Source organism: Cotesia typhae, unplaced genomic scaffold (genome assembly GCF_013202065.1).
Source record: "Cotesia typhae breed Kobodo isofemale line unplaced genomic scaffold, CoteBio_Ctyphae contig_26, whole genome shotgun sequence".
Taxonomy (NCBI): Eukaryota; Metazoa; Arthropoda; class Insecta; order Hymenoptera; family Braconidae; genus Cotesia; species Cotesia typhae.
In genome coordinates, this window is record NW_027423732.1 from 1264804 (window position 1) to 1292375 (window position 27572).

The following is a 27572-nucleotide window of genomic DNA, read 5'->3' on the forward strand; positions in this document are numbered from 1 at the left end:
AGAAAGTCTCCTATATATATATATATATATATATATATATATATATATATATATATATATATATATATAGATTAAAAGTAAATAAATTGAATGACCCTTTAAGTAATTTTATTTTCAGTGTAATAAATTTCTGTATCAAACCAAAAAATCTTCAAATAAGATACTCCCAACTTTTCTTAAAGCTTCGAATCACAATCTAAGAACAATTAATCTGGTCGATTGAATTCATAGCCAAGGTTATACCTATTTCATCTATTACAGTTTTCACTTTTCCTTTAATACTGTCGCAGGACGTACGGTTTCTCGCAAGGATCCAAAGCCCGGGAGTTCTAGGAACACAAAATTTGTGTATACAACAATTATAATTCTTGTTTAACAATCCACTTTTATAATTTAGATGAAAAATATGAAAATATATCATGTAAGCAAACTATTCCTAACGTGATTGGTTTAATATATCATCAGCATGAAAATATATGCAAACGCTATAGTCAAGCGCGCGTTTGCGCGCGCAAATTTGAATTCTAGTTAATTTTAACTTACTGTGGTTGATCATCATTGCAACTCCAAAGAACCAAGTAATTTTCATAATCCGTGTCTAGAATAGTGACGCCAATTGTAATCGGACCTGGGGGCAATGAGTTGTAATGCACAGAAGTTATGGCATGCTGTTGTTCATTAACTGTTACCGTAGCTGTCATTGATGTTGTGATGCCAGTTCTACACAAAGACATAATTTGTAAAAGTTTTCTCCTCGTATGATTGTAATGAAAGAAATTCATACGTACTTGTTGGAAACTCCAGAAGATATTGCGGACCACCCTAAAGGCCCATTAGGTTCCATTATCAATAAAATGCACTTGTTCAATTCCGGGAACATAGTGACACTTTCATGACATCCATACCAATTTCCAAAAAGCTGAAAAATATTTTTATAGCATTAAATAATTGATATTATTATATTAAAAAAAAACTTTAAGAAAAATAAAATTAGAGAATAGATTGCTTTTACCTTTTTAGAGATTTCTAAATTTTCCATAGGTCGAATTTTAGGACATGCAGCAATTTGTTTTGACTGTGATACTTGAGCATAAGCTGCAACAATAATACAGCAAACAACAATGAAACTGTTCATGATTTAATAATTGGATTATTCCTGAGTTGTTAGAAAAAATTCTTGAAAACTGTAACGTCATTTGAATTTCGGTTCTTATATTTAGTTGTCCATGTAACGGTGGCGGGAAATTCATGAATTCTATTGGTTAAAGATGAATGATTACTCTTTGAACTGTAAAATTAAACAGTTCGTATATTTTTCTATACAATTTTTGCTAAAAATGAAATTTTTCAATTATAAAAAAAATATAATGCGAAAAAAAAATATAAATTGCTCTCAGACTCAATTTATAATTTATTATTAATAAAATGAAGTTTTTCATTTGCATTTCGTAACAATAGCGTGTTGCATGTTCAAAAATAAATTATTTTTATTAGTTTAATTTTGTTACGCATGCATGCATGCGTAACAATTCTATAAAGTGCCCAGCGGAGCGGGCGGGCAACGGTTAGTACTATTATTTTTTCTTCGTTACTTAAATTAACTTTATCTCAATCATTATCATTTAATTACTTGATGTACAGTAGCTAAATAATGCAAATATTTAAATTGATAAATGTTTGATCAAACACAAAGTGATAAAGAAAAGATCGATAATCTAAGCCGTTAAATGTTGCTCAGACAATCATCAAGATAATAATAATTATCACTAGCGATATAACTAATCGATTTTCACGCAATTTAGTTACACATTGAAACATTTTTGTCTAAATTTAAGGAAAAACACATGTGTCATTGAAAATTCTTTATTTAATTATTTAAAAAACAAGTTATGCAAATTTTCTTGAGGAACTAGTTTCCTCGTTCTTAGTCTATTGAATTACAATACTTAACATCTGCTAAAACTGAAACAACAAAGATGCCTTAAAGTAAATAATAATCGATTAAACTCTGAAAATTTTTGATAATTGACATTAATTTAATTAAAAAAAAAGTTACAATTTTAGTTAATTTGACAATTTCTTGTGAGTAAATAAAAAATAATTCAATCAACGAGATGTTAAACTAATTATTATCTTTTTCTCTGCGTTCCTCAATTGAGAATTACATTCTGCTAATTTTTTTTTAATATTGAATGATTAGTAGCTAAATATCCACTATCAAATTATCTTGGGTTATCTTGAGAATAGTTGATAATGTACTGTCGGATTTACTCAATAGCCAATAGAACGAGTAATGCCGACAACAATCCGAAATGTAGGTTTTAGTTGATCAAATCTATTGATTATTGTTCGCACCAACAGTTGACATTAGCAAAGCTTCCGCAGTGGCCTCCTTTGTACCCACGTCGTTTGCACTCTTTGTTGCAGTTGGAAGTGTAATTAACTGCACCCCAAACACAGCTTCCAATGAGGACATCTGCTTGGACTGCATTTTGCGGCGAAGAAACTATCACCATGAATGACAAGCAGACTAATAGCAAAACTGTTTGGTAATTTTTAGCCATTTTAAAAAGAAGCTAATGTTTTTCTTTTCGTTGAGAATTGTTATTATAATTAATGCGTCAAAACACAAGCTTTAACTGATACTTGTGCTGTTGCTCCCGATATTTATACTCAAAGAGACAATGGCTTACAATAATAATCTCTTTGTTTTATTATTGAGAATATTATAATATTACCGAGTAAATAAGGAAAGTTTGTATATCTGTAAGATAAATAAATTTATAACTTTGTTTTTTATTTGTCAATTTTTCATAGAAACAGAAGAGACGAGAGAATTAGGTGCAACTAGGTCTCTAAGAAGAGCTCAAGCTATTAAAACTCTAATACGATGAATATGTCATCCTTTTTCCGATAAAATCTGCATATCTCATTCAATTATTAATAAATTTTCTTAACTTATTACATTTTAATTTAAGGGAAAAAATTTTAAAGAATAACAAATAACTAGAATTCAAATTTGCGCGCGCAAGCGCGCACCTTGACTATAGAGTTTACATATATTTTCATGCTCATGATATATTCGACCAATCACGTTACGAATAGTTTGATGCCACATACATTTCATCTCAATTTTATTATGGGATTTTTATAAAACTAGTGGGATCCGTGGGAGGGGCGTGGTTTAAAATTTGACCGTCTGGTGGTAGAAAACCTAACTAGCGATTGTAGGGTTATAGTATCAGCTGATCCGTTAAAGTACACGTTGATGTGAATAAAAAGTAATTAATTGAGAAATAAAAATGCGTGTGTCTATCCAAGAAATATGTAAATTTGGTTCTTCTACCCCCAATAGTAGAAACTTTATTGGTGGCGAAAATATAATTGATCGTGGTCATATATTAAATTGTGGTATCGTAAATAATAATAGTGAGAGTGATGTTTACTACCTTCTCGCATTTTGTTTACAAACAACAAGTTTAAAAAATGAACCTCACGAAATAAATGGCCAAATTTCAAAAGATGGCAAAATAATTGGTATGGAATGTTCATGTAAAGCTGGATTAGGAGGTACTTGCAAGCATATTGTGGGAGTGCTTTTGTTCTGTAACCGGTAATTATGACTTTTGATTTTTAAGTATTAAAATAAGTTCTTTCATAATTATTAAAATAATGACCTTATACATTATTTATGTAATAATTTTATCTTTTTGCTCTTTCAGAAATGATCTGGAGAGTTTAAAAATATCACTTGCACAGATAAAAAATGTGTTTGGAGTGCTCCACATAAATCAGCCCTTGAAAAATACGATATGAAGCCTTTACTGGAGCACAATTGTTTTGATGTAAAAAAAAAAAAAAAAAAAAGTGCTGAGGAAAATTAAAAAAAAATAAACTGCAATTAGAGAACTCTGAAACTACGACACCTACAAAAGAAGCTGATGATATGTCTTTGGCTTTAAATACTTCTAATCAACTTGATGGAACTGATGATGATTATGAAGAAAATTTTCGTAAGATAATGGTTGAAGATAACCCTTTATCAGCGTTAGCAAAACATATGTAAATAATTTTTCATCTTAATTAATTTGAAAAAATTTTTTTATTGATTTTTTTTTGTAAATAGTTTACACTATGAATTTAATATTTTATGTTGGAATTAAGTTACAGTGAGATTATCATTATTCACTCGATCTATTGAACTTGTTGTTTATCTTTTAGTGAATGAGAATTTGACTAATTAAATGTTGTTTCCCTCCCTGATTAAAAAAATGAATTAAAAAGTATTGGAAATAACGAAATTTGAATTCTTTCCAATACTTCTGAATACTTTAAATACTTTTGAATTCTTTATCTTATGGAAAATTAACATTGTCAATCGGTTTGAATTCTTTTTTTTAATCAGGGCTTTGTTTTTTTTTTAATACTAACTTGCAGGTCTGGAAGACATGCAACTTTGCAAGAAATTAATCATGATGACAATAATAATTTACTTTTACGCCCCGAAAACATTGGAGCAATTATTATTAATCAGAAGACATCACAATTACTTACAAATGTGAAAAATTTTCATAAAATTGATCCCATTAACACTTGTTATTCCGCAGTTTATAATCGATTGTCTGCAGATGCGATAACGATTTGTTCTAAAAGTACAGAGTTTTACTCTGTATGGCTAAGTGAACGAGAACATCGTATAACTGCCAGCAGAGCTTACTCATTATATACTTACTTTTTTAATAAAAAACCAGATTGGAGAAAAAAATCTACTGATTACTTCTATAGCTCATCATTCAGTAATGAAAATACAAAATACGGATTAGAACAAGAAACTTATGCAAGCGAAGCTTATGAAAGTTGTATGTCAATGGAAGTCGTCCAATGCGGTCTAGTTATTTCGGAGTTAAATCCTTGGTTGGGATGTTCACCTGATGGGATTGTTTTTGAAAATAATAAACCATGGAAACTTATTGAAATTAAGTGTCCCAAAGAAGGTAAAAAAAAAATATTGACGACACCGTAAAATCAATCAAATGGCTAACTAACGAACATGGTGCTTTAACTTTAAAAAAAAAACATATGTATTTTGCGCAAGTTCAAATAAGTATGGCAATACTTAATTTACCCTCTACGAATTTTATCATATATTCTTCTTTTGATAAGAATATAAAAATAATACCTGTTCGTTTTGATGAAAAATTTACAAAAAATTTATTGATAACTTTAAAAAAAATTTATTTTAATAAGATGATACATAATATATGTCTGAGAGAAAAAGAAAAAGATGAAAACCAAAAAGAAAATCAATAAAATGTTATTTTTCATTATTTATAAACTTTATTTTTATTTTATATTTTTATAAAATAAGTTAACAATCAATAAAACATTTATATAAAACTATTTTGTTGTTTTAATCCTGAATGAATTTTTCATCTTTCAGAATAGGTTGACTTAAATTTACAATGGCACAAATTATAGTAAAAATTTCTTCAATTTTATGCACAAGACCAATAGGCATTTTCGACGATAGTATTTCAAAAATTTTGATCCGCTGGTTACTCCGTTCCACATGTACACGAGCTTTTGCTATTTTGCGACCGTTCATGGCTTCCATTTTCGAAAATTGTTTTTATCCTTAAGAAAAGGCGGTGAAATAAGTTTCACGTCATTTTTTTGGCATAAATCATCAACAGTAAAACCCCGATCAGTCATCACAGCATCCTTTTTGTCAAATTTTTTAATTATTTCACTTTGCTCAAACACAGCATTATCAGAAGCCCGACCACCGTAAGGCTTACTAATAAAAGAAATTAATCCAGCAGGCGTGACAGCAGTCATAAATTTAACAGTGTAACAACTTTTGTAACGAGAATAAGTTACAATTTGGCAGCATAAATTTTTTGGTCTTTGAATTGGAATTTCTGTGCAATCAATCACAGCACGAACATTCTCAAATCCTACAAAATCAAGAGGAATATTTTTAAGAATATTCTCTTTGCTAGGCCATAATATTGCTGGCTTTAAACATTTGTATAAAATATCAATCATATGAAAAATTCGATCTTTACAAATCTCTGGAATATACGACTTAAACAAAATAGCTAGAAGAGCATATGACATATTTTGTTTTAACTTCATAAACGTCATTATGATAACTTCCAATGAATCTAATTTTGCATAAGAATGTGATGTTGGAGGTCTTTGTTTATCTACTAATTTTTTTATCGTGAACAATAAACAAAAATTTGGAATTCCTGTTAAAGTACTAAGTTCATGATCATTTGAAATAAATTCTGAAAATTTTGGAATAAAATTATCTGTACGCACTTGAGTTCCAACATCGTTAAACTTTTTTACACTCATTTCAATATTACGTTTTGTACACAATTCAAACTTTTCTATCACCTTAATCAATGTTAAATTATTTTCAGTTACTGTTTTTTTTCTAGGCGAGCAGAGAGAGTTGTTTTCTGAATTTTCATTTAAAATAACTGAAGATAGTCGAGGAAAAATGATTTTATCACCAATATTTATACCAATTTCGCTCAGATTTTGTACAATTTTGTCGATAACGGACTGAATACCACAGTCAAAAGTTTTCACTGCTTGTTCTATGCCAGATAATTGATCATTTTGGAGACCCAAGTCTTCTTCTTTTTCTTCTTCTGCTGTTACTTTTTCTCTTGATTTTTCTTTATCACTTCTTTGCTCAGTTACATTATTTGAGTCCTCAAAGCTTTGTAAATTATCATTATAATGGTTATCACTAGATATTGTTGCTGTTTGCTCATTTGCGTTGATATTTTTTTTATGTTTCAAAGATGATCTTCTTATTTGTCTCTCTTCTCGCTGAGACGATAGAGTATGATTAAGCTTATCTGAGCAATCAACAGAGCTCTTAGGCAGATTAATTGATGGTACAGCTGTTTTCTTCAAATAATGCTGCTGTTTGACTGGAAAATGAATAAAGTTATAATATTAATCCAATCCAATCCAATGAGAATCGAGATTTAAAAATTATTAGATTATAAGTTACAGTTTATACATACCAGAAGGAATATAATCATGTTCAGTAAAATGACGTGAACATACTCGCATAGACGGTGACACTTTTTCCCATTCTAAGAACTTTTATCCAAGCATCTCTTCTGTCGATTAACTCTTCAGCATTAAAAATATTTAAAATTTTCACAAAACTGTCATTTTTTTAGGAAATACATGAAACCGAACTGTTTCATACTTAGAAGCATGACTTTTACACCCATAAACACAACAGTATAAATTACTTTTATTTTTATGAGGAGAAAATTCCATACTTACGAAAATAATAATATACGTATATAAATTTTTTTTAAATCAAGTTCAATATTTATTTATTTAAAATTTAACTTAAAGCTTATGTCCCTTGAAAATATTAAATTTTAAATAAAAAAAAGATTGTTGTCATAGAAATGACAGTTATCATTTGGTTAAGTATCCTACAATCGTTAGTACAAAATTTGACCACCAGATAGCGTATTTAAATGCTCAGTTTCCCAATACTTTTTTTCTAATTGTTTTGTAGACAAATTTTTTCATTGGTTAGAGATAAAAAATATTATTTCATAATCAGCTACTTTTTGACACATACATCAATACCTAGCCATTAAAAGCATTTGTAATGATAGTCACGTGGTATAATTAATTTCAACGATTTACAGAAAAAAAAGATTGGGAATTTTTTTTGATAAAATTTAATTAGTTGAAAAAATTTATTTATGATTTGATTATTGTATTCGTAAATTACATGGAAGGAACGATGAAAGATTCTGCAAATTTTAATTTCAAATAGGAATTATATCCACTTGTAATTTTGAAAAAATCGAAATTTTTTTTTTGCATATTTTGAATGTATGCATATTCGAGAATATTGTCTGTAAATTTCAAAGTAATCGGATAAATAGTTGCGGAGTAATGAGCGTATTTGTAAAGACATCTCCTAGCGTTTGAAAGTAGGCGGAACCGTAACTTTAAATAATAGTCAAAATTTTAAATGCGTTTTTCTCGAAACGATGTTTTCAAAGTCGGTGAGGAATATTTCTCCGAAACGGCTTGACCGATTGACTTGAAATTTTCACAGGATCTTCTTAGATACTTTTGTTAGGTAATGATCGAAGGAATAAAGTTTCTGATAAAAATTTCGATGTTTTAAGTCACTTTAAAGTGTAAATTTTCGTGCAAAAAAAGATTTTTTTTGTTGGGAAGCCGCCATTTTGTCTAAAATCAAAATTTTGACTATTTCTTCGATCGTTACCTGTATTTATCTATCCTAAAAGTAATCCTTTTGGTTTTTTTTTTATTTCAAATAATTTGGATCAGAGATATCTTCCTCACCGCCAGACACCTTTTTGTGGAGGACCTTCAGGAGATCTTCCACAGGAACGACGGAACCCAATATTTTTATTAATAAAATATGAATCATAAGAATACGTTACATTCGCTAAATGTTCATATATTTTATGTATATATTCAATAAAAAGCCTCTCCAGAAAAAATTAACAAAAAAACACATTTTTACGAACTTACAAGTGGATATAACCCCTTAAATTTAGTTAAATATTCCTCAAATATGTACTTCTGTTTGAAATAACTCAAGTTTATTTTAACTTACTATTTTTTGTTCTATCTAAGATTGTAAGTAACAAAGATTTACAATACATTAATAACATACATATATTTTATCGAAAAAAGGATGACATATTCATCGTATTAGAGTTTTAATAGCTTGAGCTCTTCTTAGAGACCTAGTTGCACCTAATTCTCTCGTCTCTTCTGTTTTTACGAAAAATTGACAAATAAAAAACAAAGTTATAAATTTATTTATCTTATAGATATACAAACTTTCCTTATTTACTCGGTAATATTATAATATTCTCAATAATAAAACAAAGAGATTATTATTGTAAGCCATTGTCTCTTTGAGTATAAATATCGGGAGCAACAACAAGTATCAGTTAAAGCTTGTGTTTTGACGCATTAATTATAATAACAATTCTCAACGAAAAGAAAAACATTAGCTTCTTTTTAAAATGGCTAAAAATTACCAAACAGTTTTGCTATTAGTCTGCTTGTCATTCATGGTGATAGTTTCTTCGCCGCAAAATGCAGTCCAAGCAGATGTCCTCATTGGAAGCTGTGTTTGGGGTGCAGTTAATTACACTTCCAACTGCAAAAAAGAGTGCAAACGACGTGGGTACAAAGGAGGCCACTGCGGAAGCTTTGCTAATGTCAACTGTTGGTGCGAACAATAATCAATAGATTTGATCACCTAAAACCTACATTTCGGATTGTTGTCGGCATTACTCGTTCTATTGGCTATTGAATAAATCCGACAGTACATTATCAACTATTATCAAGATAATCCAAGAAAATTTGATAGTGGATATTTAGCTACTAATCATTCAATATTAAAAAAAAATTAGCAGAATGTAATTCTCAATTGAGGAACGCAGAGAAAAAGATAATAATTAGTTTAACATCTCGTTGATTGAATTATTTTTTATTTTCTCACAAGAAATTGTCAAATTAACTAAAATTGTAACTTTTTTTTTAATTAAATTAATGTCAATTATCAAAAATTTTCAGAGTTTAATCGATCCACAGATTCGGTAGAATCTGGCGCCAAGTTCCGTTCAAAAATTCCGTTGTAAACGGAGCGCCAGACTACCGACTGTGTTTACTGTAAGCATCACGTTTTTTAGAGGTTGCAAATTTATTTTTAATTCTACGGTCCTTTTTTTCCTTAAATTAGTATTATAACGGTAGTTCATACCTTATTTTCCTGATATTAATTGATTATATGCAATTATAACAATTAATTTGCTTAATATTATTAAATTTTATCAGCACAAACTATAGTAAGCCCAGAAATTTCGATCCTGACTTTTTTTTCATGGAGAAAAGTCACCGCCACAGACTAGATAAAATAAAAATGTGTAGTAATCTTACTATAGATACGCAACTACACTGAAAAAGTTAATTCACAGCTTGCATCTACAACCACCAGAGTGCACTGGAATTATTTCTACATAAACTGTAGATTCAACGGGATAGCTCACTGAAGTTAGAACCCCAAATTTTTTTCTTTTAATTTATGATTTTTTTTTCTATCACGTTTTCAGCTTTTCGTTTGTTCTTTATTATTCACTCTCAACATTTGATCGTTCTCCATTTATTTTAAAAAGAATTTATTAATAATGTACCCGAGAAAAAACGATTTCGCTTGAATTTATGTAATGTAAATATGTATAATTATATATATATATATATATATATATATATATATATATATATATATATATATATATATATATATATATATATATATATATATATATATATATATATATATATATATATATATATATTATATCTTATCAGCTCTAATTATATAATATATGATTTCATACATTGTTATGTTTATAGATTCACATCAGTGAAGTATACTCAACGAATTAAAAACACTGCTTACTGGATTAATATCAGTTTCAGTGAAAAAATCCGTTTCGAAAATTTTTTCAGATTTTTAGTGAAAATATATGTCAATATGGTAGTCTGGTGAAGATATCTGAAATAACACAAAATTTTTAATTCAATTTTTTCAGTTCCGTCATTAAGCTTTCATGAAGAAACTTGATCATGCTTCGTTTAATTGTAATTAACACATTTTGATTGGCAATCACACCGCATTTTCTCAATTTAGTCGGCCATACGTTTTATTTTTTAATCAACTCAATTTTCACAGAGATTCCACGACAGAGTCAATGTATGCAGGCGTATTCACTTGTAAGCAAATTGCATAACCGAACAGGAGAGGGCGTTTTATTGAAATCATAAACGATGGGCGGAGAATTTAAAAATTTCAAATAAAATACGTATGCCATGTTGATTTTACCTAACTTTTGTTAAACGTATCATAAAATAATATTTCATTAATTACATTTATGCATTTTATAGGTTGACTTACTTATAAATGTTGAAACATTAAAAGAATGTTCATGTATCCTGAAAAAATTTGGGGTACTCAATGACGCGCGCCAAGTACGATAAAAAATTTTTTTTTAATTTTTAAATTTTCAACAAATTTTTTTCAATTTTTTCAACATTATGACGGTTTCTTGGTATTTTTTTGTATTTAACTTTTTTTTGTATAGAATGAAAATTATTGTAACGAGTCTTATTTTTTTTGCAAAGTGCAGATGTTATTGACATGAGTTTTATGAACGTGGACTTGGCGCAATTTTTAACAGTGAAACTGTTTTTGTTCGGATTATTATTTACTTTAAGGCATCTTTGTTGTTTCAATTTTAGCAGATGTTAAGTATTGTAATTCAATAGACTAAGAACGAGGAAACTAGTTCCTCAAGAAAATTTGCATAACTTGTTTTTTAAATAATTAAATAAAGAATTTTCAATGACACATGTGTTTTTCCTTAAATTTAGACAAAAATGTTTCAATGTGTAACTAAATTGCGTGAAAATCGATTAGTTATATCGCTAGTGATAATTATTATTATCTTGATGATTGTCTGAGCAACATTTAACGGCTTAGATTATCGATCTTTTCTTTATCACTTTGTGTTTGATAAAACATTTATCAATTTAAATATTTGCATTATTTAGCTACTGTACATCAAGTAATTAAACAAATAAAATTTTCAAAAGAATTTTATGTGAAAATATAATTATTTTACTATAATCGCTGAAAATTTCGTTAAGTTATCTTTAATAACTTTTTTAAAATTAATTTTTTAATTAAAAGTTCCGAAAATTTTTTTTCGTTAAAAAAAACTCATTTGAATTTTTCGCGCCTTTACTTCCTAACTAGCCAACTTAAAATTTTAAACCGCCGCCATATTGAGAAGAAAGTGGCGCTATGCTGTCAAGTTTTTATACTTGTTATTTGCTTTCTTTTGAAGACTTAACCTAAAATTAATTGCTTACCAAGTTTTATAATTAAAAAAATAATAAACAATCAAATAAAAAAATTAAAATGGAAAAAAATACGTCAAAATCGCGGAAATGTCATTTAAAACAGCGTAAAGCAAGTGAAAGATTAGCGCGTGATTTAAAAATTATATCTTGTGAAAATTCGACGGAATGCATCGCAATTTGCAACGCGGGCCTAGTTACCGGATTGAAACATGAATCTCTAGAACTTGTCATTAATAAAATATTGAAAAATAATTCGAATTACAAAATAGTAATGCCACGAGGTAAATCTTACTGTTTTATTAAATTCTCGGATTCGAGTGTCGCTAAAAATGTTTACGACAAAATAAACGGCGAATTCGAAGAAAATTTAAAGACAACTTTGTATTTAATTTTCTGCGAATCTATTCCTGATGATAATGAACCGGTTGAAGACCAGAAGCTTCCTGGAGGCTTGAGATTAATCGAGGAATTCATTAGTCGAGAGCAAGAAGATCGATTACTGCAATTGGTTGACTGGGATGAATTTGAAGTTAATTCGGAACTGAAACATCGCAAAGTCAAACATTTTGGGTACGAATTTTGCTACAAGACCAATCGGGTTGATCCGAATTCGCCGATAGAACCGATACCGGCGGATTTGGAATTTTTTTATAAATTATTTGAGGAACATGGTTGCGGAAGATATAAGTATGATCAAATTACAATAAATAGGTATTTACCAGGACAAGGTAATTTTTTGTTTTAATTATTAAATTCATTTTTGTATTATTCATTACAACTAATTATTTTTTTTTACACGCTTTTAAAAATCTCTAATTTTTTTTTGTTTAATAATATGTTGACTTAAAATAAATTAAAAAAAAAATTTACTCAATAATTTTATTCTTAAAAAATAAAATGCTATTGTTTTACAAACTTTATTCAATGTCAACTTTACTCAATTATATATAATTTATATATCCATGTATAGTAAAAATTTTTTTTTTTAATTAGATTAACTTAAATAGAGATAAATTTAATTAGATTATATTAAATAGAGCCGAGAAATTTTGTGTACAGTTTTATTTTTGTCGAATAAAATATTATTAAACAAAAAAAAATTGAATAGAGATTTTTAAAAGCGCGTCAACGCTTCTAATATACTGTTGAAATTACGTAAAGTAAAGATTTTTTTTTTTTTTTTAATTATTCAATTATTTTAGGGGAGTACAGTGTGTCGCAGAGTTGAGTAATTTGGAGGAAAGATGTGTTACTGCCTCAAAACTTAATTTATACAATTAATAGACTTATAAAAATTTTTTAACCGGTAAATCTATCGTAAATAAATTTTTATATTTTTTCAGCGAAAGTCATTTATGATTTAAATAATTGAAAGTAAGGAAAATTTTGTGACGAACATATTATTATTATTACACGCTTTTTATTAGCTTCACCTGTATGTTTGTATGTTTGTATATTTGTAACCGACTCCTTTGGGCGCGATTTTGACCCACTTTAAACGGCCAGATTTCGTTCAAACTTTGTAGATTTATCGAGAACCGATGGCAATACACTAATTTGATAAAATTATTCCATTTTTCAATTTGCAAAATAAGATTTTTGTTAATTTATATCATTTTCATCTATAGTCGATAAGGTAAAAAATTTTAATTTCCAACCATTATCTTTAGCCGATTTATCTAATATTAACAAATTTTCGAACACCAAAGAGAATTTTTAATTCAACAAAGCATGTAATAGTTTAAAAAAACTAAAAAACACGCTTTTTATAGAAAACCGAACTAAAAAAATAGAAAATAAGTTTTAATAAATTTAAATTAAGAATAGTGTTAAAAATTTCAATAAATATAAATTAATAATAGTGTAAATAAAAAAAAAATGTATTTTATTTTAAAAAAAGCGTGGGGTGCTTTTTAAGATATTATAAAAATGATAATCACTCTACTCATGTCTGTCAATAGAATATTTATAATAATAATTATTATTATTTTTATTTATTTTTTTATGTATTAAAATACGTTTTTCTAAAAAATATTTTTCAACGATATCGTATAAAAAATTTTCTAATTTCTGCTATTTAAAATTTTTTTTTTTTTTTTTAGGTATTCCGCCGCATATTGATACTCACAGTCCATTCGAAGACACGATCCTATCCCTATCATGTGGAAGTGCCTGTGTGATGGATTTCAAACATGAAGACAAAAAAATACCAGTTTACTTACCAGCACGTTCATTATTAATTATGTCTGGAGAATCACGTTACGCTTGGACCCACGGAGTTTGCCCGAGACACCACGACGTTGTTGAACAAAAGCAAGGTGATAAAGTAACGACAACGACTCTTGAACGTGGGACACGGATTTCTTTTACATTTAGAAAAATTCGCACCGGAGATTGCACGTGCAATTACAACAATTATTGCGATTCCAAGAAATCTAAAAGGGAGATTCACCAATCAAAAGCCCCCTTACTTGAGTCATCTTACGTTCATCAAGTATATATAAATTTATGTTTGTTATATTCGTTTAATTTTAAGCTAATAAAAATTTTTTTATGATAGATTTTTTTGCCAACAGGTATATGACGAAATTTCGAGTCATTTTGACGAAACGAGACACAAACAATGGCCTAATGTTGCCAAATTTATTGACTCGATTGATCCTGGGAGCATTCTTCTAGATGTTGGCTGTGGCAATGGAAAATATTTAAATCCAAAAAATGGATTATTAAAAGTAATTCAATATTTTTATCATTAAGGATTTTTACTTTTATTTAATTAGGGTTTTTCATTTGAAAATTTATTTTTATAATTTAAATACTTACTAGAATTCAAATTTGCGCGCGCAAGAGCGCGCATGAATTTAGAATTTGCATATATTTTTATGCTTTGATGTATTTGACCAATCACTAAATTATAAAAATGGACAATTATTTCAACATTTTATAGTAAGCTGTTGATTTTTCATTTTTATGGTATCAAGTTACTAAAACTACGATTTAAAATTATTGTAACAGAAAATTTTCAAATGAAGTATTTTATTTTTTTAAAATCATTTTGATAATTATGTACAAGTGAGTCTCGGTTCATTTCAATAATGAAAAATAAGAAAATGAAGATTTTAAAAATCTTTTTTAATATGTTGTACTGGTAGAGCTCTGGCAGATTAGAAATAAAGATTGTCTTTTAAAAAAATTGAATTTTATCGAGATTTTTAGAATTAAAATTTTTATATCATGATGCATTTAAAAAGTAGAAAAATTGGAAAAACATAAATTTAAATATTTTGAAAAACAACATAAGTCATTTTTTCGATATTTTATAAACGAAATTCATAATTTTTCAAAAATTATTAAACATCAATTATTTAATATTTTTATAAATTTTTAATTGACAATATTATATTTTATAAATAATTATCAACTTAGATTTGTATTAATTTCAAAGTTAGTCTTAAAATTTGATATTTAATATCAAAAATTCGTTCTGTCAATAGATTCTAATTTTTATGTTAAAAAGTTCAGAGATTATTGCACACTTTTTTTTTTTTTTTAATTTTTCACTTTGAAAATAATTAATTTATAATTTTTAGAAAAATTCGTTTTTATGTTTATAAAATCACTTATTTTTTAAATTCAATTTACTGATTTTTAGTAAAGCAAAAATTTTTTTCTGTGAATTTAAAAAATTCAGGCAGAAATTAATCTAAAAATTTTTTCAGATTGGCTGTGATCGAAGTAACGGACTCCTAAACATCTGCAGATCAAAATCATACCAAGTATTTCAATCAGACTGTCTGAAATTACCATTCAGATCAAACTCCTGCGACGCTGCAATTAGCATCGCGGTGATCCATCATTTATCAACAGCTGAGCGTCGTCGTGACGCCTTTCTTGAACTGATTAGAATCCTCAGGCCTTTTGGCAGGTGTTTAATTTACGTCTGGGCCAAGGAACAGCGACGTAATAAGCAAGATTCAGCTTATCTTAAATTAAATCCTGGGAAAATAAAAGAAAACAAAAATATTCAATTGTTCGAAGATCTGGAGCTACCGGTTCACGATAATAGGACAAATTTTAATCATAACGATGTTATGGTTCCCTGGAAAACCAAAAGTGGTAATGAATTTTTAAGGTATTATCATGTTTTTGATGAAACTGAATTCCGTGGTTTATGTCTGAGCATACAGGAAGTTTCTGTTATTGATATTTATTATGACCAAGGTAATTGGTGTTGTATTTTAGAAAAAAAATCTTTATTAGTTTTAAGTTGATAAATATTTTATTAAATATTTTTTTTTTAAATTAAAAAAAAATTTTTTTTTTTTTTTTTAATTATTATTATTATTATTATTATTATTATTATTATTATTTTTTTTTTTTTTTTTTTTCAAATAATTATATTTTATTTCTATGAAAACTTAACAGTTTATTTAATGAATTTAATATATACCTGTAAAATCAATTTTTTTTAATTTATTAAAAATTCATGCTAGTTCCGGCACTTAAAAAAAACAATTTTTTTTACACAGAAACTATTGTAAATATTAATATAAAATTTATTCTGTTCAACAAATAGACTCTTAAATAATATCAAAAATATCTCAATTTTTTAAATATTTTTTTATAATTATTTTATTTTTCAATATATAAGTATTTTTTGGACCCGCTAAAAAAATTAATATTTATTGATAAATAACAAAATGGTAAACATTAATAAAAAAACTAAAAAATGAGGCTTATTTTCAGTTTTAGACTTTTTTTTTTTAATTTTGTCCCAAAGAAAAGGTCCGGTATCTACTAATTTCAGGATCATATTTGTTATACATCGTTTTTCATAATAGTCTAATTTTTTATGTAGTTATGTATGTATAAAAATATATTGAGATATGTGGGTTTATTTAAGTGTATAAATATAAATTTATGTACATATGTGCCTTTATATGATAATATAAATTTATATACAAACGTAAATGGTGACAGATAATCGATGAATATATTCCAGAATGATGTATGGCCAAGTCTCCTATATATATGTAGAAGATTTTCTATAGATATAGTCACTTATCACGATATCTCTGAAAATTCATAATAGTGTCCTAAAATTGTCGTAGAAGTATCCTAAAATTGTTTTAAAAATATCCTAAAATTTTCATAAAAATATTTTAAAATTGTCATAAAAGTATCCTCAAATTGTCCTAAAAGTATTCTAAAATTGTCATAAGTGTCATAAAATTATTTTAAAATTGTCATAAAAGTACTTTTTACAATATTTTTTCTTTGAGTAATTGCGAAAATATTTTTTCTAAAATCGAAATTTCATTTCCGTTCGCCGTCAAAAATTTGTCATAAAAATGTCCTAAATTGTGTCACATTTAGGATCCTAAGCTTATGACTCTTTTAGGACAATTTTTTTTTTTAAATAAATTTTTCTTTATTTGAGAAATCTATTTCCATTTCGGCTGCCGAATGGTCTTTTTTAAACTAAATTCAGTATCATTGAAAGCTTTAGACTTTATAATTTAAAATTACTAGAATTCAAATTTGCGCGCGCCTTTTAAAATTTACATATATTTTTATCCTTATGATATATTTGACCAATCACGTTACGAATAGTTTTCCATGATATATTTTCATATTTTTCATCTAAAAAATTACAAGAGTGAAATTCTTTTTTTTTATTCAGTAATCTTCAGTCTTTAAAATTTTTATAAATTCTTTTTTTTTTAATTTTTGATTTTAAGAATATATTTATTTAGAGATTTCCATTTTTTAAGTTGGCTGTTTTTTCTACTTCTATAATTTACTTTTGACATAATTAACATTTTTATTTTTTTACATTTAAATTATTTTACAAAAATCTAAATTAAAAATTTTCCAATTAAAAATTTTAAAAACCTCCAAAAAATTTAAGGATTTCCATAAATGACTGCAGGTAGCTATTTAAAATCAAATAAATAAAATTCAAAAAATTTTCTTCAATATTTACTTTATTTATTTTAATAATTTGTCCATAAAAAAAAAACATATTGTATTTAGTTATAATAATCTAATACAAAAAAAAAACTATTTAAAAAAATAGAGGAAAGAAAAAAAAGAAGAAAACAATAATTAATATTGAAGTACACAAATAATCTTAAGTTGAAAGAAAGTGAGAACAAGATTACGATAAACACATCAGTAATTATTAATCAATAATAACCATTAATCGTTAAGTATTAATCATCACTATTTATTAATATTATCAATAATTTCTCTATAATAAAAAAAAAAAAAAAAAAAAAAAAAAAAATACATACTTATTACATTTAAAATTTCCCGCCAAAAAATTACTATTTCTTCTTTATTATTATTAACGTTTATTTATTTTTTTTTGTCAATGTAATTATTATCATTAGTAATTACTCTTACTATCAATATGTTAAAATACAAATTGTTCACACAAAAAATTTATTTATTATCAGTCACTCATTATTCCATTCGTTCATCAATTAAATTTAAATCTTCGAGTAGAATAATATTTAATTTAAGATTTAAAACAGGGCAGGAAGATCATATCGTGACGAAAAAGTAGAGACCAAAAAAAAAAAAAATAATAATAATAATAATAATAATAATAAATAATTAATCAATTTTAATTGTTAAAATAATTTTTTTAATGAAATTCAAGATAAAATTAATTTTTTTTTGTTTATAAATAGCCTTAACAATTAAAATATAAATTAATTATTTATAAATTCAATAATAAAATTAATAATAATTATTACATTTAACGGAGAGGACCATTGAAGAGGATGAGGTTCCTACGTAAGTACTCTCAGGTAATTGGTATGTACACGTTGTTTTCTTCATTTTAAAATATGAAGTAAAAAATAAATTAAATTTAGGAATAAAAAGGTGTTTTTCACTTATTTAGGATAATAATAATAATATAAGGTGCTCTCAATTCTCTCAACTTGACAAAAATTTAAAAGTTTGTTTTTTAATTTAAAAAGAGACTTGATTTTATTATTTCTTCGTTAATTATTCTTCAAGTTAATTTATTAATTATTATTCTTATTAATTATTATTCAAATAAATCATCAATCCACACGCTATTCATCATCATCCTCGGCATCATCCTCTTCGATGTCCTCCTCACTCTCGTGCTTAATCATCGCATTTGCAGGTGCCCCCATCATAACACCAGGACCATCCTTCATTTTCTTTTTGTACGCAGTCATTTCCTTTAATGAAAATTTTTGAATAGTTCGACAGTTAACGCATACATCAAAAAATTACTTGATTTTTTTTTTTCTGTTTTTTAATATATATTTTTTTTTGTTTGTTACACACACGCTCATTATAATAATAATATTTAAATTTAACTCATGTATTTAATAATTATTATTAATATTATTAACTATTTATTACTAATGCTTTAATTACTAATTATAATCATTATTCTTAACTGTTTATTATTATTATTATTCAAATACTAAACTTAATTTGTTTAAAAAATTTTATGGTAAAAATATAAATACATATACTAATATATGATTTTTAAATTTATGATTAAACAATGTTGGTGGTTTTTTATTTCGTCAAGCAAATTCATATAAAACTTTTTCCATACATTAGTATATGCAAATATAAGTATATATTTATTTATATAAAAAAAAATTATTACGTGGAAAAAAATGAAGAAAAAATTAATCATACAAAAGATACAATTAAAAAAAAAAAAAAGCAATTTTTTGTAAAAATTAAAAAAAAATCACTTAAAAAATTTTTATTTTTTTATAATTATTTTTTCTTCTTTTCTTCCTTTCTTAATCAATATTTTCAATCCTACATATTAATAATTAATGTATGATTAAACTTGTTTTTTTTTTCCTTTTTCAATCCTTTTTTTCGTTTGTAATTATTCAATGTCTCAAAGTATTGTTATTATTATTATTATTATTATTATTATTATTTTAATTATTAATCATTAATTATTATTATAATTATCCCCGATGAGAATAGCGCATTTTCATTCATTTTTCTCTACTTCTCAGTGACTTATTAATCGAAATTCTGATCATAAAATTTCTCCCGGTCCGTTTGCCATTTTCTTCTTGTATGCAGTCGATTCCTTTAATGAAAAGTTACATTTTTTTCTCAATTATCACAACTAAACTACGCGTTATTAGTTTTGATTTTTATTCTTTAGTTAATCAATTATTTTTTTTTTTTATTTTTCATGATTAATACGATTTTATTTATTTATAAAAAAAATATATATTAAATTTTTTTTTTTGAAATTTAATTTTACGCAAGTTTTTTGAAATAAAAAATAAAATATTTAAATAAAAAATAAAAACATAACGTTTATTGAAATTTTGTCAAAAAATTTTTTTTATAAATAAATTAATAAAATAATAATTTAATCAATTTTTTTTAAATAAATCTGATAATCAATTTTTTTTATCGGTTAACATTTTCCAAGCCGCCATTTTGTTGCGATTTAAATTTTAATTTTCGATTAAATTATTTTTTCAAAAATTTGTCTTTTAATTTTAAATTAAATAGATGAAAATGTATAAAAAAATTTACAATTAATTTCATTAATAAAAAATTTTAAAAATAGATTATCAGATTATCTTTGAAAACAAAATCAAAATTATCAATTTTTATTAAAATAAATTTTGTTCTCGACAAAATAAAAATTGATAATTTTATCTAAATTGTTCTATAATTGTGACCAATTATAATTTTATCGATCAAAATAAATATTAATAAAAAAAAAAAAAAAAAAATAATCAATTTTGATAGGTGTAATTAAAAGTAATCAAAACAAAAATTATAAAAAATTCTTACCCTTTCGTATCGAGCTTTGTCTTTCTCGGCCATAGCTTCGTACTTAGATTTGGTTTCGGGATCTGCGTCAGACCACTTTTTACCCAATTCCTTAGCGATATCACCAACACCGTACTCTGGGTTGCGCATTTTTACATTTCCACGTTCATCGTGACAGAACCAAAAGAATGCGGACCTAAAAAAATTTTCAAAGAAAAAAATAATAACAATTAGAAATTAGTAAAAAAAATTATAGAAAAAATAAAAAAAAAAAAAAAATACATACAATGATCTTTTGGGTGCATTAGGATCTTTAAGGTGCTTGCGTTTCTTTCCTCTTCCCTTAATGTTTTCACCTTTGGGTGGTGTGTAGTTTTGCATTTCCGCGTCGTATCTCTTTTTGTCTTTCTCAGCCATTTCTTGGAAACGTTTCTTTTCTTTGTCAGACATTATCTTCAAGAAGAAATAATTAAATAATTTTAATTTTAAATCCAATAAAGATTAAAATTTCTTGGAATAATTAATTACCTTCCACCTATCGGCGCATTTTTTCGAAAACTCTTGGAAAACAATAGTTTCTTCAGGATGCTTTTTCTTGTGCTCCTGACGGCAAGTTTGAACAAAAAATGCATAGGCAGTCATTCGCCCCCTGGGTTTAGAATCCGTTTTTCCACGCGGCATTTTAGTTATTTGCGCGTTATTTTGTTGTAAATTATTTTGACCTGGCAGCTGCTGTATTTGATGCTATTTTTATAAAACAAACAGAAAAAAAAAATAAATAATTAAATTCATATATACTTCATTTGAGAATATAAACTGTTAAATATGACGCTTTAATTTTTACTCGGTTTTAATTTCACGTTATATGATATACTGAAATAAAAACCATTTGATAAAATGTTTTTTGCAGATAAATTAATTTTATAAACATTAATTCTTATTATTTTATTTAAATTAATAATTAAAAAAAAATAAATAAAATAATAATGAAAAAATCCATAAATGTATATTTTGTAAAATGTATTACGTAGCAGGGAGGGTAAATGGATAGAGGGGAGATAGCGAGTGAGAGAGAAGAAAACGACGCGAATTGCGCGCGGGCACGACCCGGCTTTAACCAGAATCAATAGCGACGAAGAAGAGAGAGAGAGAGAAAGAGCAAGTCGTTTTATAACGGAACAAAATTTTTAAAATAATCAATTTTTTTTGATAAATAAAAATCCTTAAAATTTTTAATTTAAAAAAAAAAATTAAAAGGATTTTTTTTTCTTCATAAAAACGCCAGAAAGAAAAACAAAAAAAAATTTTTTTTGGGTTTGGGTGAAAGTAAAAAATGTTTATAAAAAAAAAAAAAAAAATGTGTAGCTGACCCGAGAGAGAAACCGGTATCTGAGGCCTGGTACCAGCGCTTGGCTTTAAGGTACAGTACGTACCTATACCTAAGCGAAGTACCTATGGAGTAAAAAAAAATACCACGAGACCACGGAACTGAGAGAGACAGAGCTAGCCCAGCGAATTTTATTTCTTCCATAAAATAAAATGAGCTCCTAATAATATTTATAATTATAATTAGTAATAATAATAATAATGATTTTTTTTTGTTACTTTTGTTGGATTGAAACATACCGCGGGAATTTGATTTGAAGATATATGCTGTCCTTGCATCTGTTGATGAACATTATTAGCGTCCATAACAGCACCACTAGTATACCACCATTGTACACTACCAGCTGGTGGATTTGTTTGTGTATTGGTATTACCAGTAGGAGTATTACCTTGATTATTACTATTATTAGTATTAGCACCACCAGCGGATGTATTGCTACCAGCACCACCAGTTTGTCCGGTCATACGATAATCGTATCCTCCTCTCATACAATTAGCACCACCACTAGAATTATTAGGATTACCACTAGCACCACCACTGTTAGATGATGTTGTCGATACCGTACTGTTGGACTGTCCGCCAGTGGCTGGATTTTGGAAACTGGCAGCCATTGTTTTATAAGAAAACAAGTGCTGAGTTCCAGCAGCGGTGCTCCTTACGATATCCTGATGATGCTGATTCAATTGTTGTGCAGCAGCAACGGCAGCCTGCTGGTTCATCAAGTGCTGGTGTAATGTCTGTTGCTGTACCACAGCGGCAGCCTGTTGTTGCAATTGTTGCTGCTGCTCGGCATTTATCCCTGGCCACCAATTATTTGCTCCACCACCAGCATTTCCAGTACCACCATTGTCTTCACGATTCCCAGGGCTCGACGTACCCCAGCCACCAGCCGCTCCCGCGGCGACGCGGTGATGTTCCGACATGTTCCGCGCCCGTTCCCCAAATGGTATATTATTATTTTATTATTATTTATACCTAAAAATTTTTATATTAATCAGTAAATACTGTACGAACGAAATACAAACTATCAATTTAGTCTCGACATCACCCAACTTTTATTTATTTCTTCTTTTTCTTTTTTTATTTTTTTTTTTTTCTTTTTTAATTATTATTTATTATTTTCTTCTCTTTCAGCAGTTTTTAGTTAAAATGGCACCGGTGAAGATTTTACAACACATCCACACAAGCGCACCCTCACGGTTTTAAAAGGTATAAACACACGCCCGTATTTAACAAGCGTCGTCGTCGTGGTAGTCGTCGTCGTCGTCGTCGTCGTTGTCTTCGTCTTCGTAGCAGTCATCTACTAGTCCAACGAGACGCTAATCATTAAATTCACGCACTAGAATACAAAATATAATAATAGTAATAGTAGCAACAACAATAACAATATTAATTTAAAAAAAAAAATAAAATAAAAAAAAATAATAATAAAAAGTCGAAACTAACCAATTTTTTTCACAGCACGTTTTTTTCTTTTATTGTTACTTCTAAATAAAATTAATCTGTAGGCGGGAAATGTGACACGAAGATATCTATATGGACATATATATATGTATGTATATATATGTGTATAGATATATATATATATATAAATAATAAATGGTTAAAGAAGAATAATAATAACGAAAAAATGTAAAAGTACTACACACACTTTAGGATGCGGTCTACTCGACGCTACACGTTCAACGGCTCAACGCTCGTTCCGGCCATTCCATGGCCAGACGGGTGGCGGGTACAGAGAGGGGGTGGCTCGCCCCTTCTTTATTTCTCTCTCTCTCTCTTCCGTTACTCGTGAATTTTTTCACCTCACTTCAATAATTGTCAGAAAATTTTTAATAAATTATTTCTTATGTTTAATATTGTTAATTTTTTCGGAGAAGAAAAGAAAATTTTGAAATAAAATGGAAGTTTTTAGACGGAGAAGAAGTGCGCGCGCATTCTATCTCTTTTCGACGCACATACGCAGCATTTTGTTGGCCAATGGATGAAAAGAATCAGATGGATTTTAAATAAGAGCGAGAGAGTCGAGGTGAAGGGGAAGAGGAAGAAATAACCGAGGAGACTGCGTGCGCAGTTGCCACGTTGAGCTTTCACTTCGACGTTCACAAAGAAAATGTTCGATCGTAAATGCTGATCGTTGGATACGAGCCGTTACGATCATGGCGGGAATGCTCGACGTTTGGCAACCTCGCATTTTATGGGTAATTGTATATACATATATTTAATATATAAATGTGTGAGTTTGTGCGCATGTACATTTATATATAAATGTAAATATTAATTCTTATTATTAATTTCTTTTTTTTCATTATTTGTTAATTTTTTGTTTTCAGGGTTTAGAAATAAAATTTTTAGAGTTTTCCGAGATTTTTCCGGAAAGACGCCGTGGAAAATCGAGGCTTTGTTACTAACAAGGGGAGAGGGGTTGAAGGACAGAAAGAGAAGGGACGAATACGATAAACTGCCGTCGTGTTAGTTATACACGCTGAAATGGAGGGGAAAAAAGAGAGAAAGAGAAGAAAACCGGGTCCGGGTCAATAAGACGCGAGAGAGGCAGAAAGCGGACATTCCCAGGGACGGACTAAATATTTTATTTCTTTTAATTTTATCAATTTTTTTTCAAGGAAATTTTTTTAAAAATTTTCACATTTAAAAAAAAATTTTTAAAAAGTAATTTTTTTTTTGGAAAAAAATTTTAGAAAATTTATTTTGACAAAAAAAATTTTCAATTTTAATTCTACAAAAAATTTAATTTTAGAAAAATTAAAAAAAAAATTTTTTTTTTGTTGGAAATTAAAAAATTTCATAGAAATTATTTTCTATAAATTTTAATAAATAAAATTATATTTTGGCAGCAAAAAAAAAAAAAAAGTAACATGTGGCGTTAGTAATAATTTACAAGGGTGGACTTCGTAAAACAAAATAAAGGAACAAAAAAAGGGTCGTTGGCATATTGCAATTTATGTCTGTAGGTTGCAGCCGGCTTTTACACGAAACATCAACTTTAACTTAAACTTGACTTTAAACTACCCTCGCCCCTGTGCTAGGTAATTACACGCAACGAAAATCCTCACTAAATAGTGAAAAAATAAAATGAAAATCCCAAGAAATAATTGCAAAGTAAGCTTAGGTACTCCAAGGACAAAGCCTTGTCTACTTTCAATGGCCAACTATTTATTAGCCAGGTAGTTTTCTAGGAATTAGCTATTTAAAAACAATTTTAAAAATACACCTAAAATTTAAAAGTTTCTAAAAAATATTTTTTTAAAATAATTTTAAAAACCATAGACCGGATGTTATTGCACCTGCACTACCTTTTTTTTTGTCGTTGAAATATCTCAAATATAACTTTCCCACGGTGTTTCCGGTGATCGCGTGCTGACGCTATTTTTTGCCGCCAAAAAATTAAAAAAAAAAAAAAATCAATAAAATTTTTTTTAAATCTACAAATAAATTTTTTGAATAAATTTCAAATTTTGGCGCGTAAAATAGCGTCGCCCGCCATTTAAATCCCCACCATTTTCACAACAACAATAATAGTGACAATAATGACAACAACAAAAATTAACAAAATAAAAAATATTTAAAATTACAGAATAATTAATTCTAAATACCTGCACACTTTCACTTTTAATTGAAGTTTATACTTGCAAAATTTTTTGTGAAAAAAAAAAAAAAAACGTCTTAACGCGGGAGCTGAATCGTAATTCTGTCGTTCTCACTCTTTACTTCCCTGGCAACCTCTTGTCCTCCCTCCACAACACTAATATACCCAGTCATATAGAAATATATCTATATATATATATATATATATATATATATATATATATATATATATATATATATATATATATATATATATATATATATATATATATATATATATATATATATATATATATATATATATTTATATATATGTATGAATGTAATATATAAAATAAATATAAAGAGCTAAATAAGCCGCCCGATATTTCACATAAAATATCTACGAAAAAAAAAAAAAAAAAAAAAAAATTAGCTGTCGCACAAAAATATTTTTAGCGGGAAAAATATTTTTTAACAGAAATTTAGTAACAGCTTGTAATGGCGTATGAAAAAAATTAAAATAATTAAAAAACGGATTAAAAATAAAAAAACTCACGATTTTTAAAAAAATTTCATCGAAAAAGTAATTGCTGTCATAATTTCAATAACCATAAGTAGGCTTACGGGTTGTAATAAAGGCTAAAGCATACAGCCAGCCCAAGCAGCCTTGATAGCTGTTGGAATACACGTAATGGAGTCTAATGGACGCTTGAGCTACATGACAATTTGCTTATAAATAATTATTTTAAAAAATATTGATCGCTAAAACGATGAAAAATGATTATTAGAAAATGAATAAAAATTTGTATTACCTTGACAATAATTATTAATTGTTATTGATAATAATGTTAAATATGACATTATTATGCGGCAGCCATTTTTTATTTTATCAAATAGCTTTTAGTAATATTTAAGAGTAAGATAAAACAGTATTTAAATATTTTAAATTGTTTTCAGGATGATCACCAAGGAGTTACTCCAGGTAGTTTGTTACTTTGTAAATAAATAAGGATTTGAGTATGGCGTTTTCATCTGCGGAATAAGTATGTTGGATGAGGAGAGGACGATAAAAATAATAGTATAATTAATGATTGACATAATGGTGAGTAGGATTTAAAATATTTTGTTAAATATTATTGATAAATGTATGTAAATATAAATGCGGACTCACCTGGAGAAGACGGCAGAAGAAATATGATTTTATAAATACGGGTGGAATATCGTTACACTGGACTTGTAGTTTGGTGTAGTGTGTAAATGGTGTATAGGGATAATGTTTAACTATTAGGCACCAAACACGCCACACTTATGTATGCGACAATATACAATATCATATTATATACATATATTGTATTGAGTTTTTTTTAGGGTACAGTTTCTGTTGTTGAACGTTCACAGAATCATTTTCATTGGCGTGTTTAAGATAAGCCGCAAAAAATAAACCAATCAACGAGCGACGTTACAGAGACTCTATATTTTATATTGTTCCGAATCTTTTGTGGGATAAGACTTTTTTTGGGGGAATTCAACAGTAGAGACATCTAACATGGATGCTTTTGGGAAGACATTTTGTGAGTATGGCTTTCACTGGTAAGTTTAAAATTTTAAGGAAAATTATTTATGTGGATGACATTAAATTTAGCTGTCACTTGACAATTTTTTTAATTTTTTTCAACAAATAAATTATAGCAAAAAAAAAAAATTTTAAAAATGGACTTGTAGAAATTTTAATAAATTAAAAATGCAATTTTTTTTGTTAAAGAAAATTAAAAAATTGTCAAGTGACAGCTAACTTTAATGTCATGAG

At 27.3% G+C, this 27572-nt stretch overlaps 7 protein-coding genes and 1 long non-coding RNA gene across 14 annotated transcripts; 3 read left to right on the forward strand and 5 right to left on the reverse strand.

Annotated features, from left to right (window-relative positions):
- Positions 1-78: 78 nt before the first annotated feature.
- On the reverse strand, positions 79-11531 carry LOC141525158 (apolipoprotein D-like). Of its 4 annotated transcripts, none has more exons than XM_074239522.1 (5): positions 10511-11531; positions 1013-1255; positions 789-919; positions 544-720; positions 79-329 (listed from the first exon to the last, which is right to left on the reverse strand). In XM_074239522.1, exons 2-5 carry the CDS (start codon positions 1133-1135, stop codon positions 197-199), a joined length of 564 nt encoding a protein of 187 aa, XP_074095623.1. In that variant the 5' UTR covers positions 1136-1255; positions 10511-11531; the 3' UTR covers positions 79-196. The 4 variants fall into 4 exon arrangements, with proteins under 4 accessions (XP_074095623.1, XP_074095622.1, XP_074095624.1 ...); XM_074239521.1 differs by having other exon boundaries at positions 1013-1288; XM_074239523.1 differs by having other exon boundaries at positions 1013-1095; positions 10511-11522.
- On the reverse strand, positions 2107-2649 carry LOC141525159 (defensin). Its single transcript, XM_074239525.1, has one exon. The coding sequence runs from the start codon at positions 2562-2564 to the stop codon at positions 2343-2345; it is 222 nt and encodes a 73-aa protein (XP_074095626.1). The 5' UTR covers positions 2565-2649; the 3' UTR covers positions 2107-2342.
- LOC141525157 (uncharacterized) lies at positions 2777-5625 on the forward strand. The gene is made up of 3 exons (XM_074239520.1): positions 2777-3613; positions 3723-4062; positions 4438-5625. Exons 2-3 carry the CDS (start codon positions 3947-3949, stop codon positions 5021-5023), a joined length of 702 nt encoding a protein of 233 aa, XP_074095621.1. The 5' UTR covers positions 2777-3613; positions 3723-3946; the 3' UTR covers positions 5024-5625.
- Positions 5602-7154, reverse strand: LOC141525475 (uncharacterized). The gene is made up of 2 exons (XM_074239989.1): positions 7050-7154; positions 5602-6953 (listed from the first exon to the last, which is right to left on the reverse strand). The coding sequence occupies exons 1-2, from the start codon at positions 7096-7098 to the stop codon at positions 5602-5604; spliced, it is 1401 nt and encodes a 466-aa protein (XP_074096090.1). The 5' UTR covers positions 7099-7154.
- On the forward strand, positions 8775-9524 carry LOC141525160 (defensin-like). Its single transcript, XM_074239527.1, has one exon. It carries the CDS (start codon positions 9069-9071, stop codon positions 9288-9290), a length of 222 nt encoding a protein of 73 aa, XP_074095628.1. The 5' UTR covers positions 8775-9068; the 3' UTR covers positions 9291-9524.
- Positions 11532-11949: 418 nt separating the features above from the next.
- On the forward strand, positions 11950-16278 carry LOC141525155 (tRNA (carboxymethyluridine(34)-5-O)-methyltransferase ALKBH8). Its single transcript, XM_074239519.1, has 4 exons — positions 11950-12701; positions 14076-14467; positions 14550-14705; positions 15693-16278. Exons 1-4 carry the CDS (start codon positions 12032-12034, stop codon positions 16242-16244), a joined length of 1770 nt encoding a protein of 589 aa, XP_074095620.1. The 5' UTR covers positions 11950-12031; the 3' UTR covers positions 16245-16278.
- Positions 16279-18602: 2324 nt separating this feature from the next.
- On the reverse strand, positions 18603-23804 carry LOC141525636 (uncharacterized). 4 transcript variants are annotated; one of them, XM_074240197.1, is made up of 7 exons: positions 23624-23804; positions 23231-23516; positions 22417-23152; positions 21319-21534; positions 21077-21243; positions 20812-20986; positions 18603-19196 (listed from the first exon to the last, which is right to left on the reverse strand). In XM_074240197.1, the coding sequence occupies exons 3-7, from the start codon at positions 23098-23100 to the stop codon at positions 19065-19067; spliced, it is 1374 nt and encodes a 457-aa protein (XP_074096298.1). In that variant the 5' UTR covers positions 23101-23152; positions 23231-23516; positions 23624-23804; the 3' UTR covers positions 18603-19064. The 4 variants fall into 4 exon arrangements, with proteins under 4 accessions (XP_074096298.1, XP_074096295.1, XP_074096296.1 ...); XM_074240194.1 differs by having other exon boundaries at positions 22417-23516; positions 23624-23803; XM_074240198.1 differs by lacking the exon at positions 18603-19196 and adding an exon at positions 19847-20086 and having other exon boundaries at positions 22417-23516; positions 23624-23800.
- A 2320-nt stretch (positions 23805-26124) lies between these two features.
- LOC141525639 (uncharacterized) lies at positions 26125-26909 on the reverse strand. Its single transcript, XR_012478882.1, has 3 exons — positions 26578-26909; positions 26322-26479; positions 26125-26165 (listed from the first exon to the last, which is right to left on the reverse strand). It is a non-coding gene; the product is annotated as an uncharacterized LOC141525639 (long non-coding RNA).
- Between the last annotated feature and the right edge of the window lie 663 nt (positions 26910-27572).